Consider the following 25,587-nt stretch of genomic DNA (forward strand, 5'->3'; position numbering starts at 1 on the left):
CCGGCCCTGGAGTCAGGAGTACCTGAGTTCAAATCCGGCCTCAGACACTTAACACTTACTAGCTGTGTGACCCTGGCAAGTCACTTAACCCCAATGTGCCCTCACAAAAAAAAAAAAATTAATGAACGACCTGGAATCTATCCATAGATGTCTTAGGGACCTATCAATCTTAGGTTTGAAACCCCTGGTATAGAGAAAGAAAAGAAGAGTACCCAGGATACATCTTTGTGGGATACCCACAGTTAATGGGCATGGCATGGATAAAGATCCCACATAGGAAAGTGGGAAAGAGCAGCAAGAAATGTAAGAGGAGAATCAGGAGGGAACATAAAAATTACTAATTTTAATTGCTTATATTCAAATATTTCTGTACAAGCAAAATCAATGAAGATTAAAAATTAGAAGGGAAACAGTTAACTTGGAAAAAATCTTTGCAGCAAATTTCTCAGATAAAGATCTATTATACTATATATCTGTAGGGAACTAATTCTAATATATAATAACAAGAGCCATTCCCCAATAGATAAATGATCAAAAGATATGACTACATAGTTCTCAGGGGAAGAAAGCCAAGCTAGCAACAATATGAAAAAATGCTCTAGATCACTAACAATAAAAGAATTGTAAATTAAAACATCTTCGGGAGTTCCATCTCATAACCAGACTGACAAACATGACAAAAATGGAGGGTATGTGAGAAAATAAATATACTAATACTTAGTTGTTGGAGCTATGAAACAGTCCAGCCATTCAGGAGAGCAATTTGGAATTATATCCCCAAAGTCACTAAAAAGTGTACACCAGGGGCAGCTAGGTGGCACAGTGGATAGAGCACCGGCTCTGGAGTCAGGAGTACCTGAGTTCAAATCCGGCCTCAGACACTTAACACTTACTGGCTGTGTGACCCTGGGCAAGTCACTTAACCCCGATTGCCTCACTAAAACAAAACAAAACAAAACAAAACAACAACTAATCAACACAATGATCAACCACATCTCCAGAAGACTAACACTGAAGCATGCTACTAACTTCCTGACAAAGAAATGATGGACCTGAGAGGAAGGGTACATTTTTGTACATGGGTACTGTGGAAAGATGGAAGGAAACAAGTATTTATTAAGCACCTACTATGTGCCAGGGCAGCTAGGTGATGCAATGGAATGTGCTGGACCTGGAGTCAGGAAGATGTGAGTTCAAATCTGTCCTCAGAAACTTACTAGCTGTGTGACCCTGGACAGTCACTCAACCCTTTTTGTCTGTTTCCTCATCTGTAAAATGAGCTGGTGAAAAAACTAGCAAACACTACAATATCTCTGACAAGAAAACTCAAGTGGTGTTACCAAGAATTGGACATTACTGAAATGATTGAACAACACTACGTGCCCAGCACTGTTCTAAGCACTTTACAAATTTCTCATTTGATCCTCACAATGACCTCAGGGGCAGGTTCTATTATTATCCCCATTTTGAGGAAAGTAAGATGGACTGAGATTAAGTGACTTCCCAAGGTCACACAATTAATAAGTATCAGATCAGAATTGAACTCAGGTTTTCCTGACTCCAGGTTCAGCACTCTATTCACAACATCACCTACCTGCCTCTTTTTTTTTTTCCTTAGGACAGAAACAATTTTTCTTTTTGCTTGTATTCATATGCAAATATATATGTGGAAGCAGCAAATAACAGAAACCAAAGAAATCAAACCTCTTAAATCAAATTTTATTTGAAGGAAAGCAGAAACAAGCACTTATTAAGTGCTTACTATGTGCCAAGCACTGTGCTAAGTACTTTACAAATATTAACTCATTGGTCCTCCTACCACACCTGAGATGTAGGTGCTATTATCATTTTTATTTTACCATTGAGGAAATTGAGACAAAGGTTAAGTGTTTTGCTGGGGAGGAGAGTGGGGGTGTGGGGTCGTCACACAGCCAATGAGTATCTAAGCCCAGATGTAAATTCAGGTCTTCTTGACTCCAAACCAGTAGCTCTATCTGGTTCACCTACCTGCCTGGGGAAATTTGTTTTGCTTATTTCTCACAAAGCTGTTTTGTTTTGTTTTGTTTAATTTGGAGGAAGTGAGTTTGAGGAGGAGATGGGCCATGATAGTAATGTCAAAAAAAAAAAAAAATACCCAACAAACCCAAGGAGGGTCATTGAAGCATTTTACAAATAATAAAAAGAATAGGAAAACAAGGAAGTCTTTAGGGGTCCAAAAACAAGCAGGACAACTTTAAAACTAACATTTAATTTATTATAAGCTTGAAAAAAGCAAGCTGCTTTATAGATTTGAGATTTCATATGTAATCCTTTTTCCTGTTTGTGTTTGTATATGGGAATGTTTGTGTTAATTTGTGTTTTTCAAGTACAGGTTAATAAAAAAAATTAAAAACTATTTCAATAAAAGCTCAAAATGAGCTGTCTGCTTTGGCAATCAAGAAAGTTATTGCAATCTTTTGCTACAATGAGGAAGGCATAGTGGGGTTTTTTTTACGGGGCAATGAGGGTTAAGTGACTTGCCCAGGGTCACATAGCTAGTAAGTATAAGTGTCTGAGGCCAGATTTGAACTCAGGTCCTCCTGAATCCAGGGCCAGTGCTTTATCCACTGTGCCACCTAGCTGCCCCCTGCATAGTGTTTTGGAACAATGAAATTTGCCTCAGGTTCTGCCTTGGTCAGACTATATCTGAAGTGGTATTTTCAGTTCTGTGTACCAAATTTTAGGAAGGGCATTAATAAACTAAAGAGTGATTTAAGTATATGCCATATGAAGATCACTTGAAAGCAATTCAGATGTTTAGCCTTGAGAAGAGTAGACTTAGGGGAGACATGATAAAAGTCTTCAAATATGTGAGAAGCATTACACAAGAATACTCATTTTTGTCTTAGTTTCCCAGGTGACTATGTGTGTAATGTAATAGATGCTTAATAAGTGGTTGCTGATTTGATTGGAAAAAATACATGTGATGTACACATTTACATTTCTTAATATTAAAAGAACCCTGGGCGTATTTATACTGGTTACATTTGGGAATTCTTCCCCTTTAATATCTTCAAAGCACTGGTGCTTTTGTAAATTATCTTGATTATAAAATGTAATGATAAAAATTTTTAAATGTCATTTTGTTAATGTTCTTCTTGAAGGAAGCAGTGCAAAAACTATATTTTCTGAGTCTCTAAAAGATGATTATGTTCCTGCTCCTCGATCTGTTGGCAATATTAAAATCCAGTTTACTCCTCGCGTTTTCCCAACTGCTCTCAGAGAATCTCAAGTAGCAGAAGAAGAAGAGGTAGAGATAACTCATTATCTGTGTTGACCATTACCTTCAAGGAAAATGTTTCATAAATAACTTATTTCAACCATTTATCAGAACTCTACTTGTACTGAATTTCTTATATCTTTGCTAAATCTAGGAAATAACTGCTTATTAATGATTCTTAATGATGAGAGTAAATAGAATTTGTAGATTCTTGTCACCATATTGCTAGTGAGATAATATTTGATCTCCACTAATTCATGCTATTTGAAAAAGCAAATTGGTTATGCTTACTATTGACTTTACTAAATGTTGGTTTTGTATAGTATCTGTGATGAGCTTTTGGTAGGCAGGTTAAAGTTGCTAATAGTGCATGTTTCCTTTTTTTTTTTTTTGTCATCTCCAAAATAATATAACTGTACTTGCTCAAAAAACCCAGAGCCTTGATTTAAGTTTTCTGATCTATAATTATACAAACAGAAAGGCTTACATTTTAAAAGTTTTGTTTTTAAATGCAATTTGATTAGGAATGATTTTTGATTCCTAATAAAGGCTGAAAACTAGACTCGGTGATGATAACATTTCTAAATCTCAATCAGAAATATTTGTAGAAAAGTTCTTTTGGAACAGAAGAATAAAATGTTAACACCCTCACCATCAGATAATATTTATTAGAAGGAAAAGGGAAAATCTGACAGGTATTGCTACCCAAACCAAAATGGGAGTATTATTCACAAGATTTATTTCTTATGACAGTGGTTACGTAAACAGGCAGAGGCACGAAGAATAATGAATGAAGATATTCCTGAACTCCATGATTTAAAAGAAGAGGAAAAGAATCCAGAGTGGTTGAAGGACAAAGGAAAGTAAGTTTGAATTCTCTTTGAGAGGTTTAAAATAATTTCCTGAAGATTTTGTGCAATATAATCCCATTAATCAAATACTTTGATTCCTAGTTGAGGAGAAACTGTAGTATATGTAACATATAAAGACCTTTGTAGAATTATGCAGTTTAAGCAATTTCTCTAATAATTGGTAGATATCTGTGCTTCAGTTTTTTCAGTCAACAAGCATTTAAGAGCCTATTATACGCCAGGCATTGTATATACAAAGAAAAAATTTAACAGTCCCTGCCCTTGAGAAAATTCTTTTTTATACTAAACCAATGCCATGGGCACAAGAGGCCCCAAACCTCTTGTATATTATCCCAGAATCTCTCTTGAGAGCAGCTCCAATCCATCTTCTAGAAGAGTCACCCTTATCGGTAGGATTTATGCCCTAAAAGATAACTTCAGCTATACCCTACATGAGTTTTATTTATGATGTTGCCTTTTAAAATTATTATCTATTATTATTGCAGGGCAATGAGGGTTAAGTGGACTTGCCAGGGTCACACAGCTAGTTAAGTGTCAAGTGTCTGAGGCTGGATTTGAACTCAGGGAGTCCTGAATCCAGGGCCGGTGTTTTATCCACTGTGCCACCTAGCTGCCCCCAAAAATTATTATTAGAAACAATATTCATGGGCGAACACAAATTTCAAATAGACAAGAACAAAAATGATTATAAAACAGTTGTATTTGAAACCATAAACTGTTTTTGTTTATAGCTTAGTGTTTAAAATATACACACTAACTTTAACAAGCTGTCAACTTCTGAACTTTTTTCTGTATGTCAACATTTTTTGTTGTTGCTAGAATTGCTGAAGAAAGAAAAGAGCTTCTGTGTTCTGTGTTATTAGGATCACATTTTTATTCTATTTTGCATCATGAAGTTGGAGTGATTTCCTAGACCAATGGTGTCAAACTGAAATAGAAGTAGGGAAGGGTGTGGGCACAGCAGCACTAAACCAAACATAAAGATCCCTGTGGGCACATATTAACTTTGGCAACCTCATATTAATATTACCTATGTTGTATTTTAACTGATTTTGTTAAATATTTCCCAATTATATTTTAATCTGGATCAGCCACACTGAAGAGTGTTGCATGGGTCACGTGTTTTGACACCTCTGTTCTAAACCATGTAGTCAAAGAGCTCTAAGTAACAGACACGATCAGGTAGCTTTTAGACCTTAAGAATTTAGACAATAATTTCTGTTTTAGTGTCTATGTATAAAATGGTGCAGTTAAGAGTTTTTTACCTCAAAGCAATAATAATCAAAGAACCTTTTGTATTTTTAACAATACAGGACATAACATGTAGTTTCAAGGATCCTCAGATGTGAGACCTTAATAGCTACAAATTTCTAAGCAAATAGCTTTAGTATCTTGTTACATTCTCAGAACAAATGGCTTTTAGTTCATGTTTATCACTTTTTATCCCTCTCCCCTATTTTGTACACACATGGTGGAGCCTGAAAACACCTTGAAGCCTTAATTTCACTGATTCTCCAGTTCCCTTTGTGTTTTTCAAAAAAAAATTGATTACTGTTGTTATAACTATAGAGATCAGTTTTGGATAAGCATATATTAATTAGTTAATATTACACCAGTAAAGGATTGACCATGTGTTTCCCTAACTTCTCATGGTCTCAGGCCATTATATATTGATCAAATGGTTATCTTCATGTAATTTAAAGCTTCATTTCAACCCAAAGGATTGCCTTAAATGATTTACAGATTCTTTTCTTTGTAACAACTTAAAGGAGCATTGAGATTTCCCTTGCTGGCTTTCTTAGAGCCATTTTTAGCACAGGCCAGCAGGAGTGACCACTCATGAAGAAAAGGTGCTATCAGACTGTCTGCTTGTGACCCCAAAGGTCTCTACCAATCCTGAGAGTGAAACTGGCTCTTTTGGTGGAATCATATCCTTGTAAAGGCTATTATTGAGAAACCACTTTGTGAATTATAAGGAACTTTAAAACACAAACCCAGAATTGAAGATGTTTAATTTATTATTATATTAATTATAATTATATCAGGATGTAATAATCTTCTATCCTAAAGTATCAGGTAGGTCACATTCTGAAAATTTTAATCTTTCTCGAAAATCAGTCCTTTTAGAAATAAACAAAGGATAACTAACTGTTTCTATGTCCAGAAGGTAGGTAAACACCTTATTTCTTGTCTTGAAGTCATAGTAGAGTCATTGTGTTATGCTGTCTTTGCTCTGGAGAGAAATTCCTCCTCAGAAGTGGGCAATTGGCTCACCAATATTGGTTAGTACCAGGTTGACTATCAATGTTACAGGTGAAATAAAGGATGGTTGTTCCATTTTCTTTTGAGCCAATGCCTTCTCGCAATCTGTAAGGACTTGATATTTTACAATAGTATTAATGATAGGGAGAACTTGTGGACCATTCCAGGGAAGGTCCAGAGAGGATTTCCATTGGTGTATGTATATCCACTCATTAGATTGAATGGAATGTTAAGATTCCTCCAGTTCCCTAGACAAGGAAGCTTGTATCTGTGTATAGAAAGCTTTGACACACTTCAATTGTGCCTTATAATTGTTCAAAACAATATCATCAACCAGTCGCAGGTCAGAAAATCAGGTCAACATAGGAGTAATGTCAAGAGTGGATAGAGTACCAACCCTGGAGTCAAGAAGACCTAAGTTTAAATCTAGCCTCAGACACTTACTAGCTGTATGACCCTGGTCAAATCTCTTAACCCAGTTTGCCTTAGTTTTCTCATCTATAAAATGAGCTAGAGAAGGAAATGGAAAACTACTTCAGTTCTTTGCCAAGAAAACCCCAAATGGGGGTCACAAGAGTCTCATATGACTAAGATGACTGAACAACAAATAAAAATGATGTGAGAAGTTTTATGGGGCCTAACCCATTAAAACTTCATGTGGGGGTTGTAAGTACAGTTTTTCAATTTGGTTTTTAAAACTCCTACTTATGAGTGCTAAAGGACAGGAGCTGGCTATTTAAGTTGAATTTCAGCACAAATTTTACGTATTTATTTTTAAGAAATATATGTACACATATACATGTGTATATAAACATGTACATAAACGTGTGTATGTGTGTGCGTGTCATTCACTGCTGCAGTAGGCAGTAGATTCAGGGCAATGAAATTTTTCTGAATCTACAATGCCTTACAGATTTTCTATAAAATGAATATCTCTTTCATTTTTTCTAACAAATGTAGAAATGCATTCTTTCAAGAGTCTGTTAATAACTATGACAGTATCAATTGTTTTTTTTACGGTGAGCTTTCCACTCATCCTGAATACATGCAAACAGCTAGTAAATATTCAAAAGAGCAACATTTTGGCATTTTAATAAAATTAGCCTTGATATTTACAAAATATCCTCATGGTGGTTTTAAGCTATTCTGTCACCCTTATAGTCTTTCTCAGTTTATAGAGGCTTGGCAAATAGAAGAGCTTATGGGATACTGCTGATTCATAGAAATTTAAAGCAAACTAATCTTTCTAGCTGTTTTAATCTGTGCAGAATTTAGGAGGGGTATTTCTGGAACCATTACAGGGCTTTGGGATCCTCTGAGTTATTTCAAGGACAAAATGTTCATCGCTATCCCCCTTTAATGGACTCTATAACTGATATCACCATTCTTGAGCATATGAATTTTTAAAACCTTGATACTTCCACTAGTTAGGAAAGGGGTGATTTTTATAAGTGTTGAAGAGTTGATTGAGCCCAAAATGTTTTCTTAGGTTTTAAAATTTGTATTTTTTGTTTCTATATCACTCCATTTCCCATGCCTCTCCCCTACCTAGAGAACCATCCATTATAAAAAAAAAAGAACAAAAAAAAGGAAGAAAAAAGTTTAGAAAATTAACTAACACACCAATCAAATCTGACATCATATTCAGTGTTCAACATCCATAGCCCCCCTCACTTCTGAAAAGGAGGAAAAAATAGTATATTTTTTATATATACACATATATGTACGTATGTACATAGATATATTTTAGGGTCATGCATGGTCATTATAATTACACAGCATGAGTTATATTATTTGTTATTATTCTTTCCATTTATATTATTTCATTTTCCTGGTTCTTCTTGATTTACTTTGGATCAGCTCATATAAGTTTTTCTATGACTCCTGGAATTTGTCATATTCATCATTTCTTTATGGCATGGGAATATTCTGTTACATTCATGAACTATAATTTGATTAACCATTCCTTGGCTGATAGGTATCTACTCTTGTTTTCTATTTTTTGATACTAGAAAAAGTGCTGCTGTAATTATTTTGGTATATATTGGACCTTTTTTTTTAATCCTCCTTGAGAGCTATGCCTAGTAATAGGATCTCCAGGTCAAAAGGTATTGACATTTTAGTTACTTTTTTAGCATAATTCTGAATTGCTTTCCAGAACAGTTGGGACAATTCACATCTCCCCCAATATTTCATTAAGTCTGTGTCTTTTTTATTAACATTACCTATTACATCTATGGCAGTTTGCTGAGTGTGAGGTAAAAACTCAGAGTTGTTTTGATTTGTATTTTTCTTACTAATGTTAGAGGCAGGATTGACATCAGCATTCTATGAGTACAGGTTCAATTTTGTGATAAAATAAGGCATTCATAGAACATTGAACAAAAGGAGTTTTATTTAGCTCTGACATAAGAAGTACATGTGACAAAGATATAGTAGCTCTTAGCTTCCATAACTTCCATTCCCCTCATCTTGATATGGAGATGTGTCTATTCAGTGGGGCAAGGTATGGTGACAGTCATGCACCAACTCTGATGAACACCAATATCATATGAGTTGACCTTATGTGTCCTAGGTGACCAGGAAACCAAGTCAGCACAGCCAGGGGTCACCAGGAAGCTTTGTTAAGGGAAGTACAGTTTGAGTCTTGCCCAAGTTTTGTTGTCTTTTAAGGAAAAATCTAGGCTACCTCATGGTATAGAGGGCAACTATAGTAGATGTTGGTCCTGTAACAGTTAGTGATTTGGAGCAATTTTTCATATGGTTGTTTATACTTTGTATTTCTCTTGAGAAATCATTGTTCATATCCTTTTACCACTTATCAGCTGAAGGATGGATTTTGTTCTTAATTTATAGTAGCTCTCTATATATTTTGGCTTTCAGGCCCCTATCAGAGACATTTCTTACTAAGATATTTTTTCAGGGAGTAGCTTCTTTTCTTATCATGGTTGCACTGACTTCATTAATGCAAAAACTTTAGAAAGTCATGTTATCAAAATTATCTTTTATCTTTTGATTCCTTATATCCATTAATTACTCAAAAGTAGGGTTTATTTATTTACTTTTATGGATGTATGTATCTCTGACACCTAGCACAGTGACTGGCATTTAGCAGACACATAATAAATGCTTGTTGACTGATTAATTGATCACATGGTTAAGAATTCTTCACTAGCTTTAACTGTGAAAAGTGTCAGATCTTGTTCTTTTCTAATTTTTAATAGTATAATCTTGCATTTTTTATTCAGTTCAGGTATCTCTTAATCATGCAGCTACAAGGGAAGAACTAGACCATAAACATGCTAGTGGGTGCCATAACCAATTTTTCCCTGAGCTAAGTAAAAACCCTATTGTATAGTCTTTCACAGTAGCTTAAAAAGATGAAGAAATAAGTAAGGGGAGTACACAGAGTAAAGTACTATAGGTACAGTTGGGAAGAAGTAATATATTAACAGGATATGGTTATAGCACAGTGAGTAGGAGCTTTCTGGTATAACATGGATGGGAAAGTTTCCCATGGGAAAGATAGTTTCCCATAGTCCTTCAGTGTCTCATCTATACATAGCCCTTTGCAGTTATAATTAAGCTCTAGCAATACAAAATAAGAAGACTAGAAGCCTGACTCCACAAAACCTCTATATCTTTATCACAGTGATTTCAGGGATGCATAGTGACATTAACAAACTCTCATAAGGCATTCCATTATCTCCTGCAGTGATCAAAGGGTTTTACTGTTGTAAGTGAAAGAAGAATATTATTGTAATATTAAATTATCCTTTCAGGTTTAAATCTGATACTTATAGGGGACAGCTAGGTGATGCAGTGGATAGGGCACCGGCCCCGAATTCAGGAGTACCTGAGTTCAAGTCTCAGACACTTGACACTTACTAGCTGTGTGACCCTGGGCAAGTCACTTAACCTTCATTGCCCTGCCCCCCCCCAACAAAAACAAAAAAATAAATCTGATAGTTATAGAACGAACTTTCATTGGCATATTGGGATAAGATTCCTCAACTGTATTTGATTTGGGTAAAAGGCCAGAGATTCTTTTGGAAGAATCGGTTTGTACACTATAACTTCAAAATATTCAAGGGCCATAATAGCCAGGTCTGGGGTCTAACAGGAGTAGAAGCTTTCCTACTTAAAATGGAGGAATAGAATAGAGAATTTTCCCAGGGGGCTATCAGGGTTGTCCCTTCCACCTTTGTAGCAATCTATATCCACCTGAAACTGGTTAAAATATGAATGTACAACTCAAGCCTCCTAGTTGGATGCCCTTTGTCATTTTCCCCTTACATGGGGGTTTACTAATTTGACAACATAAACATTTTTACCAGGGTCAAAATGAGATCATAGCAATAAACAAGTCAAATTTACTGACCAAGGACAATATTTCTCACATAGCAAATTCCAGTGCTTACAGTTAAAGCTGGATGCAATCATCTTTAAGTTCTAACATCAATCCTAGCAGATATTGGTATTGGTTTATAGTTGTAATATAATATATGATAGCAACTCAATATATCCACCTTATATAAATATATATCCAATTATACCAATTAGGCTTGTACAAAGTCTTTCTAAAAGCTTTCATCTGTTTCCTTATTTTTCTAATCTTCCAGCTCTCATTAGTATAGACATACTATACTAGATACCTTTTGTTACACATTCAAAATTAATTATCAGTTATCAAAATGAACAATCAGAGAAATAAGATGATACTTTATAGATCAAGGGCTCTTAACTTACAGTCTGGGAAGTTGTTTTTTAAATATTTTGATAATTTTACTTCAATAGAATTTTTTTCCTTTGTGTTTTATATACTTAAAAATTATTTTATTTTATATACTTAAAAATTTATTCTTAAAAAGTATCTACAGGGGGCAGCTAGGTGGTGCAGTGGATAGAGCACTAGCCCTTGATTCAGGAGGACCCAAGTTCAAATTTGGCCTCAGATGCTTGACACTTAATAGCTGTGTGACCCTGAGCCAGTCACTTAACCCTCATTTCTACCCCCCCCAAAAGGAATTATTTGGGGCAGCTAGGTGGCACAGTGGATAGAGCACCAGCCCTGAGTTCAGGAGGATCTGAGTTCAAATCCAGACTCAGACACTTAACACTTACTAGCTGTGTAACACTAGGCAAGTCACTTAACCCCAGTTGCTTCACCAAACAAAAGTGTCTACAGCTTTACAAGATGGCCAAAGATACAAAAAAAGTTAAGAAAGATTGTTATGGGCAACCTGTTTCACATTTTAATTGTGTTCCAAATATTTACAGTTCTTATGGACTTTACTGTTTTCAAGATAAACTATTTTCTTATGCTCTGGTTTAGGTGGTCTCAAAAGTGGCACTGCCTGCTTATTATGGCAGAAGAAAAAAGTGTTAGTATCTGAGCTTGAAGGGACCTTAGAGGTCAGAAGATCTAAATGAATTTAGCATCTGTTCAACTCTGTAAAGAGATATGTAATTAACATCCTCACATTATATGTGGTAAAGGGGGAAAGAGGTACAGGTGTCAGAGGATGGGAACAGTCTGCAGGTGTCTTTAGATATTTTGTATGGAGGAAAATTATTCAAATAGGTAAGTTCTTATCCAGCTGTATTTTAAAAATCCATGTCACCTTTTAGTCATGACGAATCTGAAACTTTAAAATCCAAAAAACCAATTTTTAAATCACCATGTTCAGAAGAATATGACCATTTTGCTTTTCAAACTTAAAATTCATGAAAACCTATCTACTTCTACAGAAACACTCATATAAATACAGAATCAGGAGTTAATGGGGGGCAGCTAGGTGGTGCAGTGGATAAAGCACTGACCCTAAATTCAGGAGGACCTGAGTTTGAACCAGCCTCAGACACTTGACACTTACTAGCTGTGTGACCCTGGGCAAGTCACTTAACCTTTGTTGGCCTGCAAAAAGAAGTTAATGGGATTTTCTTATTTCCTTGTTGAGACCAGGAGTTCTTGATTATTTCTGATAGCTGAATTTCTATATAATTGGTTCCAGTTTCTTATACTGTTTGCCAAAACCAAATTAACTCGCTGTTATATACATCTAAATATTAAAATGTCATTTTCCAGAAGGAAATAGTACTATATTCCCAGATAAATGTTTGTATTATTCAGTGGATCCAATGGATGGTTCCCAAGTTACAGCATCTGTGAGACTAAGTACAAGTTATTAGTAGTCTCCCCTATTTGCTTGTAAAGGTTTGTAAGATGCTGACTCAGGTTTAAAGACATAGCTTCTTGTACAATAAAAAATTGTGAAATAGTTCTTTGAGTAGCTGAAAACAAACAAAACACTAATAACATTGATGCATTGTCTTACAGGTTTTCCAACACTTTACATGTGTTATTACATTCAGTTCTTACAATAACCTTGTGAGAAGGGTACTACAGTCTTCAAATGAGGAAATTTAGGATCAAAAGGTTAAAATCTGGGGCAGCTAGATGGCGCAGTGGTTAAAGCACCGGCCCTGGATTCAGGAGTACCTGAGTTCAAATCCGGCCTCAGACACTTAACACTTACTAGCTGTGTGACCCTGGGCAAGTCACTTAACCCCCATTGCCCCGCAAAAAAAAAAAAAAAAAAGGTTAAAATCTGCTCTTGGTCATAGTGAAACTGCGTTAAAGGGAATGTTTGAGGCCATATCTCTTAGTCCAAGTATATAATTATTTTATTGTCTTCAGTATTACATTGTTAATATTTGAGGAGGCTAAAATTCTCAGTGCTAAAAAGTGTTACATTTTCAAAGCAGCAAGTGTTGGGATTGGCATGTCTAGCTTCTCCTTCTAAAACTTATTTCCTGAAGTTTAGTTCTAAATTCAAGAGGGACTTTTATGCAATAGCAAGATTTAAAATTCTTTTAGCCTGTTTTTTAAAATAGGAATAACATCTTCGATTACCAAAATTTTCTTTTTCATTTATTTTTGTATTTACATTGAGGATACACAGACCCAGCCTTATTGATAACTTAAGAATACCTGCTTTACAGTTTCAATGCTTCACCAGCAGTGCATCATTTTCTCTCTCTAAATCCTCCAGGATCTGCCATCTTCCTTTTCTGTCAACTCTGCCAATCTGAGGCATGTGAGGCAGCGCCTCAGCTTTGTTTTTAATTTAAATTTCTCTAATTATTTGGAGATATTTGTCTAATCATTAAAGACTTAGAACATCTTCCCACCTGATTACTGATAACTAATTCTCTGAAAACTGCTTATTCATGCCACTTATCAATTAGGTAATCACTCTAACTCCTATAGATTTGAATGAGTTCCTAATATATCTTTGAAATGAAACCATTAATATGAATGTAATAGAATAATATTATGCTATAAGAAATGATGTGCAGACAAATTTAAGAAAAACCTGTAAAGACATATGAAATGATGCTGAGTGAAGTAAGAACCAGAACACTATAAGTAGTAATAGTGACATTGTGCAATGATCAACTATGATTGACTTAGCTCTTCTCAGCAATACAATGATCCAAGACAATTCCAAAAGACTCATGATGAAAAATGCTCTGCACACCCAGAGAAAGAGCTATAGAGTCTGAATGCAGATTGAAGCGTACATATTAGAGGAACATGGAAAAAAATTACCTGTCAGATTCATAGATAGGGGATGAGTTCATGACCAAACAAGAGGTAGAAAGGTTCATTGGAGATAAAATGGAAAAATTTGATTACAAAAAACCAAAAAGTTTCTGACAAACAAAACTAATGGTGCTAAAATTAGAATAAGGAAACTGGGTGGGGGGAATCTTTGCAACAATCTTCTCAGTAATGTTCTCATTTCTTTTTAAATTTAATTTTGTAAATAGTTTTTTATTTTTTCTAATTACATGTAAAGCTAGTTTTCAACATTCATTTTTTTTCAGGGCAATGAGGGTTAAGTGACTTGCCCAGGGTCACACAGCTAGTAAGTGTCAAGTGTCTGAGGCCGGATTTGAACTCAGGTACTCCTGAATCCTGGGCCAGTGCTTTATCCACTGTACCACCTAGCTGCCCCCTTCAACATTCATTTTTAATAAGATTTTGAGTTTCAATTTTTTGATGAGGAGGAAGGGAGAAAAGAAAATTGAAACTCAAAATGTTCCTCTAATTTGTTTGATATTTTACCCATTATGTGTAATCCATGTACCCATTTGAAGCTTGTTTTTGGCATGTCATATGAGATGTTGGTATATACTTAGTTTCTGCCACACTGCTTTCCAATTTTCCCCAACAGTTTTGGTCATATAGTGAATTCTTTCCCCAATAGCTAGGATCTTTGCAGCCATGAAACCCTATGTCACTGTGCTTATTTATGTATATTTTGTACCTAAATTGTTCTGCAGATTAACCTATTTTCTGTCCAGTACACCAAATTGTTTTGATGACTATATGTTTATAGTATAGTTTGAGATTCAGTACTACTCAGTGCCCTTCCTTCCTCTTTTATCTCATTCTCTTTATATTATTGACTTTTTGTTACTTCACATAAATTCTATTAGTTTTTTCCACTTTTATAAAGTAATAATGAAATTATTGCTTTCTATGGTTTGTTCTTTCACCTACTCATTTTTGGGATTTTGTTAATTTAGACTTTTTAATCTTTCCTTGAATGGTCCTTTATTGAATGTAATTTGTATTGCATTATAGTTGCTAAAAGAAGCATTTAATATTTCTGCTTTTTTGGATTTGTTTCTGAGATTTCAATGTACAAATATATTGTACTTTGCTGTAGCTTACTTACACAAAACATAAATCACTATCCTCTTATATCCGCTGCAATTTTGATTCTTCGGAGATTTTAGTGTTCTATGATTCAGAACCACACAGCAGCACCAGTACACAACTGTCTTTTTTGTTTGTTTGTTTTTTAATCATGTGTGTGTGCCACTGAGAAGTTTGGGATGATTAAAAGTTCTAGCCTGGGGCTTCAATGGCTGCAGTGCCTTGTCCTTTCCCTATACTGTTCACAGCACCTCACCCATCCTTGTACACTAAAGGCGGCATAGACTTTTAAGATTTCCATTGGAGTGGTCTGCCAGGAAATCAGTTGTGTTAGGAGTTAGTACATAGCCTCAGTTTCTCAATTGAATGTATAACTAGAAGGTTGACTTTCACAAGGATAGTCTACAAAAAGACCAGCTAGAGTAATTTTTGCAGGATATTCTTACTATGTGGGTCTTGTGTTCCCCATGCTTACAAAAAAGTGAATTCATCTATTACCAAGAGAATATTCATCCTTGGGCCCATCCATCATGTGCTCCTATCTTGATATGTACTTTTCAGTGTGGAGATTATGTATGTAAGTCTGTGTATGTGCGCACACATGTGTGTATACATGTATGTACACGCGTATGTGTATTTATATATACACATATACATGTATAATGTATACCACACAGATATAACATTATATATAACACAATTAATGTATTTATGTATGTTCTACATATAGTATATATTTTATATGTAATATATTAAAATATTGTATGATATTGTTATATAACATATATAATGTAGATTATATAACATTTTAATATGTACACATGTATAGTTTTTACATACACTTCTATATGACTTTTGTATTGCTAAAAACATCTATAGAGAACTATGAAATATAGTAATGCTTGAGTTGCATATCTCTGCAGACAGATGAAAATGAACATAGTATCAAAACACATTATCTTTATAACACTAAAGCCATAGAAATCCATAAAGTTGAGTTAACCATCATTCCTATATTGATTGGAGCTCTAATGGAATTAAATAAACCAGGAATTTGGAAGCTTCCTCAATAAATAGTCTATAGTCTTTTTTTTTAGTCATGACTGATTTTTTGTGACTCTGAGGTTTTCTTGGCTAAGATACTGGACATTTCCTTCTCCAGCTCATTTTTACAGATGAGGAAACTGAGGCAAATAGAGTTAAATGATTTGTCTGCAGTCACAAAACTAGTAAGTGTCTGAAGCCAGATTTGAACTCAGAAAGAGGAGCCTTCCTGACTCCAGGCCCAATGCTCTATCCACTATGCCACCTAGATAAATAATAATCCATTAAATATCTAATGGGTCTTTATAAATCTCTTATGGTTTCTTCCAATTTCTGTCATTGGAGCCAAAGCTTCCATTACTTTTACAATGATGAATCCAAGGAAGAAATTTATAGGTCCTTTAAACATGTAGATAAAATGTTCATGAGTATTATAGAACAATTAGACCCTGTATCTTTTAGCAATTACTTGACAAAGTGCCATTAACATGATGTATGGAAGACATTTCATTGAGCTATTACTAAATGCTATTGCATAGCTCTTAGAAGAATGTAAAGAATATGAAGTTTTTGTTATTGAATTATGCTCAGTTGAGCAAGACTGGCAAGACTGTTCAGTGGGTTATGCAGCTAAAGTATTCAGTATGCATTGATGCTCTGATTTCTTTGAATGCTATCTGTGCATACTCATACTTTAAATGGGATCCCAGCCTAGCCTTTTCCAAGGTACAATTCCTAGTCTTTGGGGATACTGGGACTTCAAAATTAATAGAACTTTAGAGTTAGTATCAAGATGAAGGAATATCAGGAAGAAGTACAGCTTAGATCCTCCCCTATATGTGCACCACAAAGATCTAGAAAATGCACCAGATCGAATACTGATAAAAAAAATCTAAGAAAAAAATCATAAATAATTTTTTCCTGTCCTGATTAGCGTAAACAGATATGTCTGTGAACACTGGGTATTGGGGTCTAGCTAGGAGTGTGTACCATGTGCCAATGCTCAGGACTGAAAAGGCTGAAACAGGATATGTAGTCTACCAGAGCAGGAAGAGATCCCAGGGGATCACTGAACTAGTACAGTGTACAGGAACAGGTACCATCTGGCATCTCTTACCCACTATCCAGTTCCAAGTCACATATACAAATTGGTCATAGAAGGGGATCTACACCTAAAGGTAGGAGTGAGGAGTTCAGTTTATGCCCTAACACAAGGTCAGTTTTGTGAAGGTTCCATGTATAGCTAAAAAATAGGCATACTCTTTTCTACTCCCATTCAATATTCTCCATAGGTCTGTCATACCTAACTTTTCTTTTTTTTTTTCTTTTCTTTTTTTTTTTTTAGTGAGGCAATTGGGGTTAAGTGACTTGCCCAGGGTCACACAGCTAGTAAGTGTTAAGTCTCTGAGGCTGGATTTGAACTCAGGTACTCCTGACTCCAGGGCCGGTGCTCTATCCACTGTGCCACCTAGCTGCCCCATACCTAACTTTTCTAAAACTGATCTTTAACAAAATTAAGAACTTTCAAGCATTCCTTAAAACAGAGTTGAATAAAAAATGTAACATACAAACACAGGAATTAAGAGAAGGATAAGAAGGTAAACTGCTTACATTATTATATAGGGAGATAATATATGTATCACCTCAGAACTTTATCATCTTAAAATTAAATATTGATTATGAATATCTGCGTGTTCCTAGTTAATCTAAATGATTTTTTCTCCTACGTGTAGGACTATACTCACTTTTTCTGGGTTATTCTTAGTTGTAAGCCTAGATATTTTGCCTTCTGGAATATCATATTCCAAGCTCTCCACTCCTTTTAAAGACTGATTAATTGATTGGTGACTCTTGAATCTTACATGATTCTAACTCTGGCTTCCTTCTTGCTGATTGATTGTAGTATTTTTTTAACTGGAAGCTCTGTATTTGGGCTGTGGTATTTCTGAGAGTGTAATATTCCTATAGGACTTGAGAGAATTCATTGGTTCACAGGAACTTTCAGTTAAAGTTTGGCACAGACTAAGGTGATTGGGCTAAAATCCACCTTATTTTATTTGTTGCAGTAAGTATATTTTAGAGATGGTGATAATGAACATTTTCTCAAAATTAGCTAATATAAGTCACTGCAACAACTTTGAAGACTTTCACAATGGAATCAGATTTTATAAAATCTACATCTGTGAAAGTAACATTAAATTTGATTTATGTTCAACCTGTGACTCAACAGTGATTTCATCAGTCTTCTGCTACCTAGTAGGTTATCATTTGCCATTATCTTTTTCACTTGTTTATATTTAAAAGGTGGACATATAGCATCACAAACATAATGCCTCACTCAGTATTTTTTTGCTTTTGTTTTCTGTTTAAAATAATAATGGTTGACTTTTTGGGTCTGATATTAATTAATCTTGCTACATTCTTGTTATTGCAAGTAAAGGTGGACAAATACTACTAAAGTAAACCTTAGCCCAGTGCCTGGCACACATTATATGCAAAAGGATGGGATCTTTAATAAATGCTTTTTGGTAAATGGTATTAATGATATACATGCACATAAAACTTATACTTTTGGCAAAATATTTTTCATTTCATTATTTTTCATTGTAATGATTGGAATGATGCCACCTGCTGGAGACTTACTGCAGGATACTCCACCATGAGGAAAAGGTGTCTGAGGGCAAGACATGTGGCTCTTTGGCTTCAGGAAGTGTCGTTTGCTTGTGGGAGGAAGAGGGGGCGAGGCTGGCACTCTAGTTCTTTTTCATCAGGACTCTGGTTGAGAGTGGAGTGAGAAATGCTCTCTCCCTTTAATAGATAGATGAATCTAGGCCTTTCTCTCTCTCTTTACCAAATTCTTATTCTCCTTAATAAATACTTAAAAGTCTAACTCTTACTAAAATTTATAATTTATTAGCGACCACTCATTAGACATTTTAGACAGTATAGCTAGAATTTTAGCCCCTTACATCATTATATCCTCATTAACCAGCAAAGTTCTTTGTACATATTAAACAGTTATATGTTTATTTTGAGTTATATTCACAAGTGTGTCTTTCTAATATTTTTAAAGATGACAGAATGGACCTTCACATTTTATTTCAACTATATATGGGATATTCAGAAAGCATTGGTATAATTTTAACTTAAAACTGCACAAAGGCTTTTGGAACACCCTGTATATCTTTTTTTATTTAAAGAGAATTTCAAGAACATTGGTCATATTAAAATTAAACATTTCTTATGAATAAACATGTATTCCTAGTTAATCTAAATGATTTGTTTCTTATTGTTCTTTTTAATTGTCATTTCATTAGCAAATTGTTTGGAACAGAAAACTACTTGGCAGCCATTAATGCTTATAACTTGGCAATTCGATTAAATAACAAGATTCCGTCCTTGTATCTGAATCGTGCTGCTTGTCACCTCAAACTTAAAAACCTACACAAGACAATTGAAGATTCTTCCAAGGTAGATTGTCATAATAGTTTATGTCATTAATTTTCTATTTATTTTTAACTTTTTATGATCATTATATTTCACAATAATTTTAAATAATTGAAATTTTATGGATATTTGGTTTGCTAGGACTTATTAATATTTAAAACATAGAGAAAAAGCTAATGTGTTTTGGAGGCCTCACAAATGGTAGAAATTTGCTGATTTGTGAAATCAGTAAATCTATAAAAGTAACATATTTTTTTGTACTCATCTGCCTTTTTGTGAATACAGATCAGAAACTTTTCTGGAACTAACTTATAACCTCTGGCTGTAAGAGGTTAAGTGATTTATCCATGCTTACATAGCTAGTATATCTTATTAGTTTTGGGGGGGTTTCTTTTTACAGAAGTAGGTTGATTTGAAGGTCAGTGGGATCTGGATCTAGGTTCTCTGACTCTAAATCCAGTGTTCTTTCTAATTCATTATGCACAGTGATGGGACTTTGGCCAGAGTTTTCAGGGCTCTAAGGCAATCACTCTACTTCATAATGCTGCTTCTCAACAAAAGTATATACACTTACATGTGTGTGTGAGAGAGATTAAGCACTTCAGCTACTTAACATTCAAAAGGTATTGATTATCTCATATGTTCATGGAACCGTGATGAAAAAAAAATGATATTATCTTTGTAAATTTTCCAAATCTCTTTGGGAATACTGAATTGCAGAACGTATAACCCCAAATGGGGTCATGAAGAGTTGGATGACAACTGAGATGAATGAACAACAACAGCAAAAAGTTGCTAAGAAATTAATATACAATAGAATATTAGAATTTATCCAAATCCATTTGGGCTCTGGAAAGCAACCAAAAACAATTCATCTGGAATAATTTTCTTTGTTGAGGGGCACAGCTGGAGTAGAGGTTCTTTGTGGGGAGGAGGGGCATGGTACTTCCTACAGGCTACAGGGAAATATACTAGCTACATTCATTTCTCTTCTAGAAGCAACTGGCCTATATGTCAAGAAAAATTGGCCCACGTTCGATCTACTTGAAAATGACCCAGAAGTTCATAGTTATTTGGTCAGGATCTAACTCATTGCGGTACCCAAACATGACAATGTAAATAATTTGCCATATAAATGTAGCATTAAAACTCAGTTAGAGATATGGTCACAAACTGCATTTTATATTTGCAACATAGTTTTTAAAAATTACTGTTAATTGAAATTATTGTGCTACACCTTTGTAGAGATAGTAATTGGTATTATATTATCTGTCTTATCAATTGATGATATGATAATATCGAGTTTTTACCCTATGTATCAGTGACATTAGTTTCACAGTATTTATACATCTATATAATATATGAAGCTATAAATAACTTTATTATATTTATCTCAAATTTATGCATCAATTGTTGGAAAATTATAATTACATATAGACATAATGTGATTCACTCTCCCTGTTTTCCCAAGTTCAACAGGATTTATTTAGAATAGAAACTGCTAGGATAATTATTAGTTTTCCTTTTCTCCAGTTACAGTCTGGCAGATATCTTACTGTCTGCCAGGGACTATGCTCATAGCAGCCATTTCATTGTTAGTCAGACTCCTCAAATTAACCACTTGAAATTCTGGAATAAAGATACATACAGAATGAAAATGTGAGTCTGGAACAAAATACACCCTTTTTGAATATTAATACTGATATTATACTCTGCATTTAAGCATTCTACCAGAAATGGTTTAATTTAATTTAACATTAATTCTCATTCAAGCTATTTTTAACTTGGGGGAAAACATACTAACTAACATAATTCTTTCATGCTCTCTGACAGGATTTAGGTAACATTTATAGGACTCTCAAATAAGGAAAAGATTCAGAATGTATCTTGGATTAACAGAAATTGTTGAACAACCCAGTTGCCATCTCATACCTCGTCCCATGAGAGAACCAATTATTTCCATCCCAATGATCTATCTCATTTGAAAAGCTAAATTGAATAGGAGGTAGTGAGAATGCCAACCTTGGGTGGCATGGAAGAGGGCACTTCCCCTGAAGGTAGACCCAAGTTTAATTCCCACAGGAGATAAAAAGAGATTGCCCTTTAATCCATTCACTTTTTTTTCTTTTGTCCTAAACTACTGCCCTCCTTTGCCAGGAACTTTTCCCAGGAGTTGAGGAAGGGCTTTAGAAAAACAAATATTCCTTAATATTTTCAGTTTTAATGTAATTATGATTTTAAATATGCTTCTACACTATCTATCTGGAGAGATCAAAAAAGCAAGAGTTGCACTCATGCAATCAAAAAAAGAAAAAAAAAAGAAAACCAAAAGGAAAAATTCCCAATTTCAAGACATAAACAAGGAAACAACAATCTTTCTTTTTTGGGGTAAATTTTATTTATTTCAAACTTAAATTCAAGGTGAGAAAAGGAAAAAAAAAGTTCCCATGTATACAGCAGAACATAGGAGAGGATTCAATATAAAACAATACATTTCCATTTCAAGAAATCCTTCACAATAAATACTAAATATTGTTTTCAAATCTTCCCAGTTTTTCTTTGCTTCCTTCTTTGTTTTCTTTTGTTCTCTGCTGGGCACTTTTAATTTTATTTTTCCCCCTCCCTCAAGAAGGCTTTAATTAACTGTTGGTAGAATGTAAACGAATTCAAACATTCAGTAGAGAAATTTGGAACTATGGCCAACAGGCTATAAAACCATGTATACTCTTTGACCTAGCAATACCATTACTAGGTCTTTATCCAAAAAGGGATAAAAAACAAAAAGTTAAAGGACCTATATGTACAAAAGTATTTATAGCTGCTCTTTTCTGGTGGCAAAGAATTTGAAGCTGAGGGAATGCCCATCAATTGGGGAATGGCTGAGCAAATTGTGGTATGTGATTATGATGGAACACTGTTGTTCTATAAAAAATGATGAGCAACATGCTCTCAGAAAAACCTGGAGAGACTTACATGAGCTGATGCAAAGTGAAATGTACTGTGTACAAAGTAACAGTAATATTGTAAAATGATTAGGATTAACTTGGCTATTCTCAGCAATACAATGATCCAAGAAAACTCTGAAGGACTTACGATGAAAAATGTTATCTATCCCCAGAGAAAGAACTGAGGGTGTCTGAATACGGATTGAAACATATTTTTTTTAACTTTATTTTTCTTTTCTTATTTTACTTTAATTTACTTTTTTTGTCTGTTTTCTTTCACAATCTGACTAATATGGAAATGTTTTGCATGACAACACATGTATAACTTATATTGAATTGCTTGCCTTCTTAAAGGGAAAGGGGATAGGGAAGGAGGAAGGAAGAGAATTTGGAACACAATTTTTAAAAATGCATGTTAAAAATTCTTTTACACGTAACTGGAGAAAAATAAAATTCTAAATAAATAGAAATATAACCAGCAAAAAAAAATAAATTGAATGTTTTTCAAAAAAGAAGGCTGCAATTAAGCATGGATCTATCTATCTATCTATCTATCTATCTATCTATCTATCTATCTATCCACACATATACATAGATGTCTATAAACATACACATAAATGCCCATATACATATATGTAAGATTGTACTATGTTTATTTCCGCTCATGTTTTTCTGAAGGTGGATAGCATCTTCCTTCACAAGTCCAAGTCTTTCCATGTCTTTTCAAGTCAGTCAACTCATCATTTTCTACACCACAGCAATATTCCAACCCAAACACATCCTGAGAGATTGTCTATGAAAGTTTTTGTCCCAGTTTTCTGCATTCCTCCTATCCTTGGTTACATAGGTTTTGTTGATACAAGAAAATTTTAATTTAGAATAATTGAACTTATCCATTTTACACTTCAACAATGCTCTTACCTTATAATATAGTTCAAGGTGTGATAGTGCTGAATCTATTTCCTTTATATCTTTTTTTCCTGTTTCTTTGAAATTTATGACCTTTTTGGTCTTCCAAATAAACTTTGTTATAACTATCTTTTCTAACTCAGTAAAACAATTTTTTAAAGTAATTTAATTGGTATGACACTGAATCAGTAGATTAATTAGGTAAAATTGTCATTTTAAAAATTGTATTGGCTTTACTTACCCTTGAATGACAAATATTACTTCAATTATTTGGATCTGAGTTATTTGTATAAAAAGTGTTTTATGTTTATGTTCAAATAATTCCTGTGTGTGTTTTGGTAGGTGTATACAATGGTATTTTATACTGTCTAGTTATTTTAAATGGTTTAAAACAATATTGAATACTGTTGCTGACATATAATATAGTTTCTCTATTTTTGGCTTTTAATTAAATGCATTTTAATTTTAACTTTGTCTAAAATAATGATTACTATCCCTGCTTTTTTTACATAATAAATTCTACTCCAGTTCTTTATTTTATCTTTGTGTGTCTCATTTCTATAATATTCCCTGAAAACAACCTATTGTTGAATTCAAAATTTTAATCTGCTATCTGTTTCTGTTTTATGGGCAAATTCATCCCATTCACATTCTAAGGTACAATTACTTGTGTATTTCTTCCTTCCTATTTTTCCTCACTATCCTTCTCACCCTGTTTTCCCTATCCCTCCTCAGTCTTCTGCTTTACTTCTACTCACTACCTTGCCTTCCTATTCCTTACCCTATCTACCCCTCCAAAAATCCCTCCCTTATCCGCTTTCCTCCCCCCATCCTCTTTTAATCCATTACTGATAAGAGTAATAACATTCTTAAAGGAACCATAGACAATAAATAAATATTTATATCCATCAAATGGCATAGCATCTAAATTCTTCAATGAAAATTTAATTGAATTGCAAAAAGACACGGTAAATAATTATCAAAAACTTTAATGTTCCTTTCTGGAATTAGACAAATCTAAGAGAAAATTTAAAAATAGAGAATTGATCTATTGGAGAATTTAGAGCTAAAAAGAATTATAGTGACTCAAATGCAAACACTAAAGAAATTAATATATATTTTCCAGCACCACATGATACCATCATAAAACTATATGAAATGTTAGGGTATAGAATATTATAAATAAATGTGGGAAAGCAGAAATGCTAAACACATCCTTTAAAGATCATAATCTAATTAATAGTTAATATATAGAACACAAACAAAAGATAAAGACTTAAATGGAAACTTAGTAATGACATTCTAAATAATTAGGTCAAAGAACAAATTGTAGAAGTAATAGCTATGTAAAAAAGGATTATATTGATGAGAAAACATTCCATAATTTCTAGCATGCAGCTTAGATGCAAAGGAAAACATATCTCTGAAAAGATACATTAACGAAATGGAAAAAATGATTAATAAATTGAATATGATTTCTAGTTTTAAAAACTAGAAAATCGACAAACCCAAGCAAGTTCATAAGAGCCCATAGATTTTAATATAGTTCACTGAAGATCCGAATGACATTAGATTTGGAGTTGGATAACAAAGGTTTAAATCCACGCTCCAACACTTAATAGCTGTGTCATATTAGCCAAATTATTTCCCATCTCACAGCTTTGTTTACTCATTTACAAAATGAAGAGGTTGTACTAAATGATCTTTGTGGCCTCTTCCAACTCTAGGTCTTATGACCCTAAAATGGACCTTATTCTATCAACTGAGCAGCACAAAGTAGCACAAAAGTTTATAAATGGTCATTTTAACCCAGCTATAGAATGAGGACCCCCAAGAGTTATAGTTAGATATGTTCCAAATCATAAGCCATATCATAAAAGAAATTTTCATGTTAATGTTTGCCTCACATTCTTGAACAACTGGGGTTGTTAATTTACTTAATAAAATTGGATTTTTTGCTAGCCAGGAAATGAATGGGGATGGTGTGGCCAAAGGTAGCATGAAGATTCAAATTTAGTTTTGGATTTAGGCTTCTGGCCAGGCTTTTGTTCAAGTTTAGATCAGAAATCCTTGGTCATATATTTATTATATGTTGTGTGTTTATTTTTGTTTGTTTTT

At 34.1% G+C, this 25,587-nt stretch overlaps 1 protein-coding gene across 3 annotated transcripts in view; it reads left to right on the plus strand.

Moving 5' to 3' along the window:
• The window catches only part of DNAAF4 (dynein axonemal assembly factor 4), a 76,723-nt gene that overhangs the window by 38,332 nt on the left and 12,804 nt on the right, over window positions 1-25,587 (plus strand). For 2 of the 3 annotated variants that reach the window (XM_043981124.1, XM_043981125.1), the window contains exons 6-8: window positions 3,144-3,289; window positions 4,013-4,122; window positions 19,486-19,639. In XM_043981124.1, the coding sequence (XP_043837059.1) occupies window positions 3,144-3,289; window positions 4,013-4,122; window positions 19,486-19,639 (410 nt within the window). Of the gene's footprint in view, window positions 1-3,143; window positions 3,290-4,012; window positions 4,123-19,485; window positions 19,640-20,611; window positions 20,731-25,587 lie in introns of all 3 variants that reach the window. The other variant, XR_006354665.1, reaches the window with a different exon arrangement.

Source organism: Dromiciops gliroides, chromosome 2 (assembly GCF_019393635.1).
Source record: "Dromiciops gliroides isolate mDroGli1 chromosome 2, mDroGli1.pri, whole genome shotgun sequence".
NCBI lineage: Eukaryota > Metazoa > Chordata > Mammalia > Microbiotheria > Microbiotheriidae > Dromiciops > Dromiciops gliroides.